The following is a 13937-nucleotide window of genomic DNA, read 5'->3' on the forward strand; positions in this document are numbered from 1 at the left end:
TGAAATCAAAACTATAAAGTACATCATGAATTAATTCTTTGTTTTTATAGGTCCTATTGGTGATGTTTCTCAGTCTCATTTATTTTTTTTAAAGACTTTATTTATTATTTGAGAGAGCAAGCAAGTGAGCACAAGTGGGGGAGAGGAGCAAGGTAGAGGGAAGAAGAGGATTCCCCACTTGGCAGGGAGCCAGATGCCAGCCTAGATCCTGGATATCACTTAATTTTTCATGGTGACCTAATTTTCTCATCTGTGAAGTCAGGATAAAATGTAATTCATTGTTGGTATAAGCAGTAAATGAAATAGTGTAAATCAATTTTGTGAACATATATGTTAAATATAGTCTTGATAATTAAAGTATTTCAGGGATTTTTCTTGTGATTAATTATAATGAATTTAATGTCTTAGGCTAAGATCTTTATTTTATGAAAAATTTGTCTTTAAGTCCATTAGAATTTTTTAGTGTTCAGAAATATTTCTGGGAAATTCCTAGGTAATTTCATCAGATTAAAAACCATAAGATCAGTCATTACAAATGATCAGGTTGCATTTTTTTCTTGAGGATTCCAAGGTGGTAGAAATTATGGTGAAATAAGTAACTAAAGAAGTTTAGGGTGGATGGATTTATAATGTATTTTGAGAGAATTGATAGAATTAACTATGAAACATATTACAGGTATTTCCAGAATGAAGTTGGCATGCTTTGTACTTTATTGAACTATAGAATTTTTCGTTGTATTTGTCTTTATTATACTGAGAGAACAGGAGAAATACTCAGGTGTTAAATGGCATTTCATCATATGGTCTTTTTTTTTTTTTTTAAGATTTTATTTATTTGTCAGAGACAGAGAAAGGAAACACAAGCAGGAGGAGCAGCTGGCAGAAGGAGAAGCAGGCTCCCCACTGAGCAAGGAGCTTGATATGGGGCTCCATCCCAGGACCCTGAGATCATGACCTGAGCCAAAGGCAGATGCTTGACTGACTGAGCCACAGGCGTCCCTCTTCCTATAGCCTTAAGAATTAAGCAGTTCATCAGTATCTAAAAATATGTATATGTTTGTGTAACTTCATTATTATTAAAACTAAGTTTGATTATGACCTAGAGGCCAGAAATAAAATAGAATTTTAGAAGAATTCTTAGAGATATCAACTAAGCATTAGATTGACTCAAAATCATAATACTGATTATTTAAGTTAGAAAAATATATGTTTCATGATAGTTCATTTAATGTCCTTGTTGACTATTGCATTTAGTCAGGATTTATTAAACTATAAATTATATCTATTTAGGATATCACCTTATGCTTGCTGTTCTTTGCGATTTCTTTGGAATTTTTTTTTAGTCTTAGTAGTCATGTTACCAACAAATTACCATGCCAATTTAGGTTCTTGCAGTCATCTCGACTGTGATTTTACATTGAGACTAAAACTCTACTTAGAAAACCATTAGGAGGGGCGCCTGGGTGGCTCAGTGGGTTAAAGCCTCTGCCTTCGGCATAGGTCATGATCCCAGGGTCCTGGGATCGAGCCCAGCGTCGGGCTCTCTGCTCGGCGGGGAGCCTGCTTCCTCCAGTCTCTCTCTCTGCCTACTTGTGATTTCTGTCTGTCAAATAAATAAATAAAAATCTTTAAAAAAAAAAAGAAAACCATTAGGAGATGATATTGGTATCTATGAATATGAGAAGGAGGCTTTTGTCCATTCTAGTCTAAGCTGTAGAAGAGAGAATAGGGATTTAAAAGGCCAGATGATTTTATATTTGATATGGGCAGAATTCTCTGGGTGTTGAGAACTGTTAATGAATGAAGTAGGTTGTAAAGAATTCTTTTGGGATGTTTCTTCCTGAAAATATGTTCACCCACTTGCTTATTAATTTAACAGTCATGCTTATTGAAGGCATGTGCTTTCTGAACTCTTTTGTGTAATTAAGAGGATTGTTTGACATTTAAATTCCTAACTTGAGTGTTTTTGGTTTTTTTCCCTTTCCCATAGGAGGAGCGTATTATTTAATATCTAGAAGTCTAGGGCCAGAATTTGGTGGTGCAATTGGACTGATCTTCGCTTTTGCCAATGCTGTTGCAGTTGCTATGTATGTGGTTGGATTTGCAGAAACCGTGGTGGAGTTGCTTAAGGTAATTTCCACTTCTAGACATTGGTTTCCCAAATCGTTATTGAGGGCTATGTGCCACTCCTCATATTGGATCCTAGGAAAGCAGTGATGAACACAAAACGTGTCCTTCAAGAAGTTTAGTGTAGGAGATAGACAAAGTAATGATAATACCTTGTCAGAAGTGGATAGTTATAGAAGACTTTGGCAACACAAAAGGTAATCACTTACTACCACCTAGGAAAGGGGCGGGGGTCACAAAGGAGTGTGAGTAAGGGTTTTCCAAGGAAGGGAGTCTAGGAGTCAGCAGGCAGATAGGAGAGGCGGGATGTGTCATGAGGGAATAGGAGAGAAAAGGGAACAAGGGCCCAGAAGGGGTAGAGTATGGTGTTTTTTTTTTGTTTTGTTTTGTTTTTTTTAATTCTGTAAATATTTCTATATAATTGTAGCATAAAATAGAGATTTAAGACTAGAGAGGCAAAAAAGGGTCAAATCAGTAAAGGTATTGTTTGCTATTAAATTGGGGTCTTAATCTCAGTTGGAGTTAGGGGCTGGAATAGGATCATATTGGGGCTTGAAGAAACATGGAACCATAGTATAGGGCATGGGTCTGAGGGATTACCGGTGGAGAGGGAGACCATTTAGAAAGTTATAGCTATCCTGGAAAAAGGATGGTGGTGTACATTCAAACAATGACCAGTGTAGATAGAGAGGTATTGGTGAACTGGAGAGATTTTTAGAAAGTCAAATGAGTGGACTTGATGATTACTGATATATAGCAAATTAGAGAAAGAGAAAGGGAAATTAGAGGAAAGAGAAAGGATTTCAGGTTTATAGATATAGATTCATATATATAAATACATATATAGATTTACATACAAAAAATAGATTTCTGAGTTGGAGGTTTAAATGGAGGCATTCACTGAGAAAGAGCAGCACAGGACAGTGTAGTTTGGGATGTCTGATTGGAAGAACTAGAGGTATAGCCAAGTAGAGCTGGCCAGGAAGTAGTTGATCATACTGCCCTGGCATTGAGAAGAGGATTTGTTTGAAAAGAGTCATTGGGATGTGTGTAGTTAAAGCAGCAGAAGTGAAACAAGATTCAGCATTATTAACTGAGAGCAACCTGGAGAGACATTTATAGCTGTTCATCATGTTAGGTTAGGTTGTAACTCTGTTCTTTTGTGGTCGGAAGCCGCCCATTAGGAAATGTAAGATTTGAGAGAGACTGGCACTTATGTTGGCATTGACCTTAGTTGTATAGGCCTTAAGAGATAGGAAAAGCAAGGGGTGTAAGAAAGCGAGCAGTATAACTATTAAGAGTTAATATTCTTTTGTTATTTAATTTAGCATGTTTTTAATGTCATAGATATTAAACCACAAATACTTTTGCTTGTTAGAGTGGGAACAGTGTGTGTTTTTGGACATCTGCATGAATGTGTATTCATCTCTTTTTCTTATGCAACTTAAAAGACCATTAAAAACATGAGTTTACTAATCACAATAATACAAAATATATGTCTTTAAAAAATGCTGTGAGTCCTGCTTAAGTGTATTATGATTTTTATTTGCTTGTTAGCAATTTCATTTTTTATTTAAGTCTGTATTAAATATAGCATTATTAATTTTATCATATATTTGATGTCTTGAGTTTCTTGAATGGTGCCTCAATAGTACATAGTTATTTATTCCTTTTTCTTAGGCCTCCCTGTTCATTCCTTACATAGGTATTTATTCCACTTCTTTATGTAATAAATTCTGATATCTCTGAAGTGTTTCCAGAAGAATTAAAGAATTTATCTGAATAACTGAAATTGTTCATTATATTTGTAATTCTCGTTTTCTAGGAACATTCCATACTTATGATAGATGAAATCAATGATATTCGGATTATTGGAGCCATTACCGTGGTGATCCTCTTAGGTATTTCAGTGGCTGGAATGGAATGGGAAGCAAAAGTAAGTAATGAAATCATTGGAATATCTGTACGTATTTAACATATGAACTTTTAGAGCTTTTGTTTAGGGACTACTCTATCTGTACGTATTTAACATATGAACTTTTAGAGCTTTTGTTTAGGGACTACTCTAAAGTGTGGTAATATTTTTAGATTTTAAATATCCTTAAGTGGCCATTTTCAGGGAAGTTTATGTATCAGGTTATTTTTTATCAACAAGGCAGGGAATGTTCAGAGATAACAGTCAGTCTAAGCATCCACTTAAATACAGTACTTTCTGACTTTGGACTCCCTGCCCCGTCTCCCCTCTCTTTTTTCCCCTCCCCTCCCTGAATCTTGATTGAAGTTATTTAGAATCACTCAGGTCAATATGTCAGGTAGCCCAAATTAAACTCTTGGCTTTGTAATTTAACAGTTCAATTTCAAAAATAAATACAGGGGTAATAAATGTCAAGTTAGTGCCTGTAAGAGATTAGAGAAGCTCATCTCACTCCTTGCTGTTGACGTCTCAGAAATCATGGCTACCAAAGCCAGGACTGCTGTTTCTGGGAAAAGTTGCTGAAGTCACATGTTAATAACTTATAGGCAGAGCACCTGGCATTATTTCTCTATCCTGAGAGAATATTCCTCAGTACAGCTGTTTTCCTGACTGGTGCGTGTCCACATGGATCTGCTGAGGATCTCCAAGTCCCCTCTAGGTGTCATGTTTCCTTTTATAAATCATGTAAGATCATATATTTCTGCTATATATGAGCCATATCAGTGGGTTAAAGCCTCTGCCTTCGGCTCGGGTCACAGTCCCGGGGTCCTGGGATCAAGCCCCGCATCGGGCTCTCTGCTCCGTGGAGAGCCTGCTTTCTCCTCTCTCTCTGCCTGCCTCTCTGCCTACTTGTGATCTCTGTCTGTCAAATAAATTTAAATCTTAAAAAAAAAAAAAAGATTTCTATATGAGCCATAATAATATTTATCATATCAAAAATTAGGCAATTTGGAACGAATAATTTTCCCAAGGTTTTTTTTTAAGTCATTAGTATATAATTAGTATATAATTAAATCATTTACTTATACTTTTAGCCACTTGACTTAACTGAAAAGAATAGAATTTCATCCTACATAGGACAGGATGAGCACTTAAGCAGTTTTTATTTCCATGGATGCCACAGGCTTTCATGAGTATCTGCCTAACTTTATTGGGAGATGAAGAGTGGAAGCGGAGAGGTGGGGGAATATGGCAAAATAGTGAAGGGAGTCAAATGTATAAAATTGCTGTTATCAAATAAATCTCAGAGGGATGTAGTGTACAGCATGGTGACTAGAGTTAATACTATACTGCATATTTAAAAGTTGCTTTTTAAAAAGAGTAGATCTTAAAAGTTCTCATCACAAGAAAAACCATTTTTAAATTATGTATGGTCCTGGATATTAACTAGACTTATTGGGGTGATCACTTTACAATTACATGTGTATAAATATTGAATTGTTATGTGGTACACCAGAAACTGATAGATTGTTACACGTCAGTTATATGTCACTAAAACAAAACAAAAAGAGTGTAGGAGGAAAGACAGAAGCTCTCATAGATTGTTCCTTCCAGTCCCATTGCTACTTCAGTCTTCCTTCTGGATATTGTCTTCTTCTTTCTGTATTTTTTTCTTCTTCTTTTCCTGTGGCTGTCAGACATTCAACATTGTGCTTGGACCTGGTGTAAAACTTGTTTTTGTAGCAAACAAGTTCCCCATGTCAAGATTGTATTTTCATTGGAGGGGATGGTAAATAATGATAAAGGATGCAAAGCCTGCAGAGTTGTGGAATTTATAGTGCTTTATGATTTGTGTGGTGGCATGCACATCTTGAATTCATTTCAGAAATATTTGGCATGATCCTACTTACACTATCCATTTTTCCCCTGGTATATTGAACATTTTAGGATAGTTCTTTAAAGATCACTCATATAGTATAAATTTACTGAATGCCTCAAAAAAGGTTTTTGAGGGAAAAACCTGGGAAAACAAGACAAATCCCTTCAGTCACAGAAGTTATATGGTAATGAAATTCAATCAGTGTAGAGACAGGAGAGATTTGATTTTGATTTTTCATGTTTAAAATTCCAGGCTCAGATTGTTCTTTTGGTGATTCTCCTACTTGCAATTGCTGATTTCGTCATAGGAACATTTATCCCATTGGAGAGCAAGAAGCCCAAAGGTTTCTTTGGTTATAAATGTAAGTAAAAAAAATATAGACTGTCCTTTTGACATATTTTTTTTACTATATTTTGTGCATGTTATAGCATTTTACTAGTAAACAAAGATAGTACACTGTAGATAATTTGTAATATAATTGCTCTTGGTGGAGTGACTTACACTAATTAACAATCCAATTTGGTGTTGTCTCTGTTATGTATGTTATGATCAGAGTAAAATACTACTTTTATTTACATCTTCCGTTTTTCATTCTTAGCATCAAAAGATGTTAGAATGTAGAAAAATCAGTGCTCCTGAGGAAAGGTGTCTTTGTTCTCTGCCATTTTAGGAGTTTGTGACTAAAATGGTGACTTTCATGCTCACGTGGCTTTTTCATTCTGTTAGCTGTATTTCAACACAACAGTCTAAACATGCCTATACCTATGAAGGAAACACTCATGGTATAATGGCCACTTCGGTTATTTGACAGTTTTACATCATACGTTGTGAGGATTTTCTACAGTTTTAATCTTTGTGACCATTTTCATTCTGCTTCTAATTGTCCCTGCTGGTGAAATTTACTTGCATTTTTTATTTCCTTAAGTCTCTCTCTCTATTTCCCACCCCGTCACCATCCCCTGCTCTCCACCTAATGGAACCAGTCTGCACCTGCATCTGCACAGGGTGAAATGGCGCCAGGAAGAACACTTGCATTAGTGTCAGAGAGGTTTACCACTTAGGGTAATAGATGTGTCTTCAGGTGACCAAAACTACTCAAGAAACTCCTTGTTTTGAAGCCCTGGAACAAGAGGCCTAACTGAGATACTCCCTGGTCATTCAACCCAGAGCAACTCCTACAGATCTATGAAAAGATACAGGATGTATTTCAGTGCACTTCTTCCTTCACAAAGTCTTACTAGGGAAAAAAAAATCAAGTGACCCAAACTGTGGGTTCTAGAGATCTGGTTGGTTTACATTTGGGTGTAAGCTTACTAATCTTTTGGCTCACTGGTAACAACATGCAGTACTTCATTATTTGTGAGTGGCACTGGTTTGGTTCTCTCAGACACTGATTTAGTTGCATGGTTAGTTTTCTGATAGGAATTGTTCAAGGTTTCTCCCTTAACTAATGACACTCACCCATTGTTTGTGCCTCCTGGTCCTGGGTTGATAATGTGATACCTGTTTTTATTACTACTGCTCATGCCTCCTCCGCCGCCTCCTCCTCCTCCTTCTTTTTTTTTTTTTTTTAAAGATTTTATTTATTTATTTGACAGAGAGAGAGATCACAAGTCGGCAGAGAGGCAGGCGGAGAGATAGGTGGAAGCAGGCTCCCTGCTGAGCAGAGAGCCCAATGCGGGGCTCAATCCCAGGACCCTGAGATCATGACCTGAGCCAAAGGCAGAGGCTTAACCCACTGAGCCACCCAGGTTCCCCTGTTTGTGCCTACTTCTAAAAGGGACTTTAAATTCCTGATTTTCTGGATTGGGGTAAAAGGTGTTGACTAGCCATGCCAGAAGTGAAAGTTAATAGCATCCCTTAGGTAGATATATTTTCACATTTTGTGCTTCCATATATTATATTTGTGACATTTCTTGTCCTTACAAGTGATTTTTTACTTAAATTTTTTTTATATTATAATTTTTTTAACATTTCTTTTTACAACCTTATTTCTAAAATAAGTGTTAAAAATTCTAGGGGATGATTATTTCTACAAAATTCCTAGTAATTATATATTTTCTGTTTGTGACTTCCATTGATTTAAAAATAGCTGCAAATATCTGCTAAACCATGTTTTTCATTTCCTTCTTTTTTTTCCCAGATCCTTGGCCCCTTATAAAAGTATTGCATTATTGGGGCACCTGGGTGGCTCAGTGGGTTAAGCTGCTGCCTTCAGCTTGAGTAATGGTCTCGGGGTCCTGGGATTGAGCCCTGCATCGGGCTCTCTGCTCCGCTGGGAGCCTGCTTCCCCCTCTCTCTGCCTGCGTCTCTGCCTGCTTGTGATCTCTCTCTCTCTGTCAAATAAATAAATAAATAAATCTTTAAAAAAAAAGTATTGCATTATTACCTAGTATAGTAATAAATAATGTATAAGTAGCATGTCTGGGATTTTTCTCAGTCTGAAATAAACAAATCTAAATATACTTCAGAATGTGACTTTTCTTTTTTGGTGGTTAATATTGCTTTGCTGCCTGTCATTCATTTTACTAAGGTAGTAAGATACTTAATGGTTCCAGTAGAAGACCCTGGTTCATGGTAGTTACTCAGATGATGGATAAGCGGATGGATGACAGTTAACTGGTTGTTTCAGTGTCACGGCCCATCAGAATAGATGGAAATAGTAAGATTAGTTGAAGCATTCATTATTGTTAAAATGGAAAGGGACTTTAACTATTTGCCTTAGCTAAGATTATATGGAAGTCTGATGAATAATTCAGCATTAAAAATTAAGCAGGTCACCATAAGGAAAGAGAAAACTGTACAGATAGTATATAAGTTAGATATAAGGAAAAAAAAAAGGGTACAGATTAGTATGATGTTTTTTATTTTCCTACCTCCTTTCCTGTCTGTTTTACTGACCCCAGATGGTGAGAAGTTTATCCTTGCTTTGACTGACCTTTGTACTAGTGATAACAATCAAGTTAAAGGTGCTTGAAACATAATTATTAAGATAAACAAAATAGTAGGCATGACCCAGGTCAAATCATCATTTTGATTATTAACTGCTCCCTCATAAACGAAAACAGGCAATGCCCTGCTTCTACTCGGAAATGGTCAAGAATTTACCAGGTACTTGAACACTTACACTTGACCTAAATTATAAGAGTCTAATCTGCTGTCCTTTAATTGCCAAAGATATTTTGTTCTCCACAGCTGAAATATTTAATGAGAACTTTGGACCAGATTTTCGAGAGGAAGAAACTTTCTTTTCTGTATTTGCCATCTTTTTTCCTGCTGCAACTGGTATTCTTGCTGGAGCAAATATCTCAGGTGATCTTGCAGTAAGTATTATGAAGTACTGTATCCATTCTGTATTAAAAATGGTATATATATATTTATTTTTAAAGGTAGACTTAAAATTTTTTCTTGTCTTCTAGGATCCTCAGTCAGCCATACCCAAAGGAACACTTTTAGCCATTTTAATTACTACGGTGGTTTACATAGGAATTGCAGTATCTGTAGGTAAATAGCCTTCCATTTCTCTTTCAGAAATTTCATGATTCATACTTTAAATATTTATTTCCATGATATTATATTTCTAACTTTCAATTGCAGAAATATTTCAATAAAGATTAAGAGTTACGGGGCGCCTGGGTGGCTCAGTGGGTTAAAGCCTCTGCTTTCAGCTCAGGTCATGATCCCAGGGTCCTGGGATCAAGGCGCGCGCCCCACCCCCCCCGCCCCCGCCCCCGCCAGGCCAGCATAGGGCTCTCTGCTCAGCAGGGAGCCTGCTTCCTCCTCTCACTCACTCTCTGCCTGCCTCTGTGCCTACTTGTGATCTCTGTCAAATAAATAAATAAAATCTTAAAAAAAAAGATTAAGAGTTGAATGTTTTAATTCAGAAAGTTTTAAGTAAACTACTAGTGGTTTTACAGATACTACCTAAACCCCCAGATGCCTTAGTGTTTTTTACTGTAGGATCTTTATGAATTAAAGTAAATTAAAAATTATGTAAACTCTTCTTGGCAAACTCTTAAATTTGATTTTGCCACAATTTATAAAAAATACACTTCATGTAGTAGAAGTAAATGCATTCTACTCTGTGATCTTTATAAAATTTTTAATATTTTTGTTTATGGTGGTTATTTTGTATTGCATGTTAATCTTACTACGTATGAAGATTGTTTGAAGACATTTAAGCAACGTTTGGTGTTTTTTACCAAAAAACTGATTTTGATAAACAGGGTAATCTATATTGAATGAAAAGTGTTACTGAAGTCTTAACTAAATTGAATGAACCTGGTTTTGAACTTTTTATTACATTCATGAAATCATAGCATTTTAAATGAACTGGAAAGGACTTAAGTGGTCAGCCAGTCTCTAAATCACTATTGTACATGTGAAGAAATGAAAGCTTAGTGATTCCTTACCAAAAATAACTCACACTTGATTTAAAGAATTGTTTCCCGGCAAAGAGGGCTTTTATTTTGTCCTTTAGTCAATTCTTTTTTTTTTTTTTTTTTTAAATTTTATTATTTATAAACATATATTTTTTTCCCCAGGGGTACAGGTCTGTGAATCGCCAGGTTTACACACTTCCCAACACTCACCATAGCACATACCCTACCCAATGTCCATAACCCCACCCCCCATCCCAACCCCCCTCCCCCCAGCAACCCTCAGTTTGTTTTGTGAGATTAAGAGTCACTTATGGTTTATCTCCCTCCCAATCCCATCTTGCTTCATTTACTCTTCTCCTACCCCCTTAACCCCCCATGTTGCATCTCCTCTCCCTCGTATCAGGGAGATCATATGATAGTTGTCTTTCTCCGATTGACTTATTTCGCTAAGCATGATACCCTCTAGTTCCATCCACGTTGTCGCAAATGGCAAGATTTCATTTCTTTTGATGGCTGCATAGTATTCCATTGTGTATATATACCACATCTTCTTTATCCATTCGTCTGTTGATGGACATCTAGGTTCTTTCCATAGTTTGGCTATTGTAGACATTGCTGCTATAAACATTCGGGTGCACGTGCCCCTTCGGATCACTACGTTTGTATCTTTAGGATAAATACCCAGCAGTGCAATTGCTGGGTCATAGGGTAGTTCTATTTTCAACATTTTGAGGAACCTCCATGCTGTTTTCCAGAGTGGTTGCACCAGCTTGCATTCCCACCAACAGTGTAGGAGGCTTCCCCTTTCTCCGCATCCTCACCAGCATCTGTCATTTCCGGACTTGTTAATTTTAGCCATTCTGACTGGTGTGAGGTGGTATCTCATTGTGGTTTTGATTTGTATTTCCCTGATGCCGAGTGATGTGGAGCACTTTTTCATGTGTCTGTTGGCCATCTGGATGTCTTCTTTGCAGAAATGTCTGTTCATGTCTTCTGTCCATTTCTTGATTGGATTATTTGTTCTTTGGGTGTTGAGTTTGCTAAGTTCTTTATAGATTCTGGACACTAGCCCTTTATCTGATATGTCGTTTGCAAATATCTTCTCCCATTCTGTCAGTTGTCTTTTGGTTTTGTTAACTGTTTCCTTTGCTGTGCAAAAGCTTTTGATCTTGATAAAATCCCAATAGTTCATTTTTGCCCTTGCTTCCCTTGCCTTTGGCGATGTTCCTAGGAAGATGTTGCTGCGGCTGAGGTCGAAGAGGTTGCTGCTTGTGTTCTCCTCAAGGATTTTGATGGATTCCTTTCTCACATTGAGGTCCTTCATCCATTTTGAGTCTATTTTTGTGTGTGGTGTAAGGAAATGATCCAATTTCCTTTTACTGCATGTGACTGTCCAGTTTTCCCAACACCATTTATTGAAGAGGCTGTCTTTTTTCCATTGGACATTCTATCCTGCTTTGTTGAAGATTAGTTGACCATAGAGTTGAGGGTCTATTTCTGGGCTCTCTATTCTGTTCCATTGATCTATGTGTCTGTTTTTGTGCCAGTACCATGCTGTCTTGATGATGACAGCTTTGTAATAGAGCTTGAAGTCCGGAATTGTGATGCCACCAACTTTGGCTTTCTTTTTCAATATTCCTTTGGCTATTCGCGGTCTTTTCTGGTTCCATATAAATTTTAGGATTATTTGTTCCATTTCTTTGAAAAAAATGGGTGGTACTTTGATAGGAATTGCATTAAATGTGTAGATTGCTTTAGGTAGCATAGACATTTTCACAATATTTATTCTTCCAATCCAGGAGCATGGAACATTTTTCCATTTCTTTGTGTCTTCCTCAATTTCTTTCATGAGTACTTTATAGTTTTCTGTGTATAGATTCTTAGTCTCTTTGGTTAGGTTTATTCCTAGGTATCTTATAGTTTTGGGTGCAATTGTAAATGGGATTGACTCCTTAATTTCTCTTTCTTCTGTCTTGTTGGTGGTGTAGAGAAATGCAACTGATTTCTGTGCATTGATTTTATATCCTGACACTTTACTGAATTCCTGTACAAGTTCTAGCAGTTTTGGAGTGGAGTTTTTTGGGTTTTCCACCTATAGTATCATATCATCTGCGAAGAGTGATAGTTTGACTTCTTCTTTGCCGATTTGGATGCCTTTAATTTCTTTTTGTTGTCTGATTGCTGAGGCTAGGACTTCTAGTACTATGTTGAATAGCAGTGGTGATAACGGACATCCCTGCCGTGTTCCTGACCTTAGCGGAAAAGCTTTCAGTTTTTCTCCATTGAGAATGATATTTGCGATGGGTTTTTCATAGATGGCTTTGATAATATTGAGGTATGTGCCCTTTATCCCTACACTTTGAAGAGTTTTGATCAGGAAGGGATGCTGTACTTTGTCAAATGCTTTTTCAGCATCTATTGAGAGTATCATATGGTTCCTGTTCTTTCTTTTATTAATGTGTTGTATCACATTGATTGATTTGTGGATGTTGAACCAACCTTGCGGCCCTGGAATAAATCCCACTTGGTCGTGGTGAATAATCCTTTTAATGTACTGTTGAATCCTATTGGCTAGTATTTTGGTGAGAATTTTTGCATCTGTGTTCATCAAGGATATTGATCTGTAGTTCTCTTTTTTGATGGGATCCTTGTCCGGTTTTGGGATCAAGGTGATGCTGGCCTCATAAAATGAGTTTGGAAGTTTTTCTTCCATTTCTATTTTTTGGAACAGTCTCAGAAGAATAGGAATTAGTTCTTCTTTAAATGTTTGGTAGAATTCCCCCGGGAAGCCGTCTGGCCCTGGGCTTTTGTTTGTTTGGAGATTTTTGATGACTGTTTCAATCTCCTTACTGGTTATGGGTCTGTTCAGGCTTTCTATTTCTTCCTGGTTCAGTTGTGGTAGTTTATATGTCTCTAGGAATGCATCCATTTCTTCCAGATTGTCAAATTTGTTGGCATAGAGTTGCTCATAATATGTTCTTATGATTGTATTTCTTTGGTGTTAGTTTTGATCTCTCCTCTTTCATTCATGATTTTATTTATTTGGGTTCTTTCTCTTTTCTTTTTGATAAGTCTGGCCAGGGGCTTATCAATCTTATTAATTCTTTCAAAGAACCAGCTCCTAGTTTCGTTGATTCGCTCTATTGTTTTTTTGGTTTCTATTTCATTGATTTCTGCTCTGATCTTTATGATTTCTCTTCTCCTGCTGGGTTTAGGGTTTCTTTCTTGTTCTTTCTCCAGCTCCTTTAGGTGTCGGGTTAGGTTGTGTACTTGAGACCTTTCTTGTTTCTTGAGAAAGGCTTGTACCGCTATATATTTTCCTCTCAGGACTGCCTTTGTTGTGTCCCACAGATTTTGAACCGTTGTATTTTCATTATCATTTGTTTCCATGAATTTTTTCAATTCTTCTTTAATTTCCTGGTTGACCCATTCATTCTTTAGAAGGATGCTATTTAGTCTCCATGTATTTGGGTTCTTTCCAAATTTCCTCTTGTGATTGAGTTCTAGCTTCAGAGCATTGTGGTCTGAAAATATGCAGGGAATGATCCCAATCTTTTGATACTGGTTGAGACCTGATTTAGGACCAAGGTTGTGATCTATTCTGGAGAATGTTCCATGTGCACTAGAGAAGAAT

At 36.8% G+C, this 13937-nt stretch overlaps 1 protein-coding gene across 2 annotated transcripts in view; it reads left to right on the top strand.

The window, feature by feature from the left end:
* The window catches only part of SLC12A2 (solute carrier family 12 member 2), a 113210-nt gene that overhangs the window by 46252 nt on the left and 53021 nt on the right, over nucleotides 1-13937 (top strand). For both annotated transcript variants that reach the window (XM_032851969.1, XM_032851968.1), the window contains exons 5-9: nucleotides 1991-2130; nucleotides 3953-4063; nucleotides 6174-6282; nucleotides 9117-9244; nucleotides 9341-9425. In XM_032851969.1, coding sequence (XP_032707860.1) covers nucleotides 1991-2130; nucleotides 3953-4063; nucleotides 6174-6282; nucleotides 9117-9244; nucleotides 9341-9425 — 573 coding nt within the window. The remainder of the gene's footprint in view (nucleotides 1-1990; nucleotides 2131-3952; nucleotides 4064-6173; nucleotides 6283-9116; nucleotides 9245-9340; nucleotides 9426-13937) is intronic.

Source organism: Lontra canadensis, unplaced genomic scaffold, assembly GCF_010015895.1.
Source record: "Lontra canadensis isolate GAN:19392208 unplaced genomic scaffold, GSC_riverotter_1.0 scaffold5, whole genome shotgun sequence".
Taxonomy (NCBI): Eukaryota; Metazoa; Chordata; class Mammalia; order Carnivora; family Mustelidae; genus Lontra; species Lontra canadensis.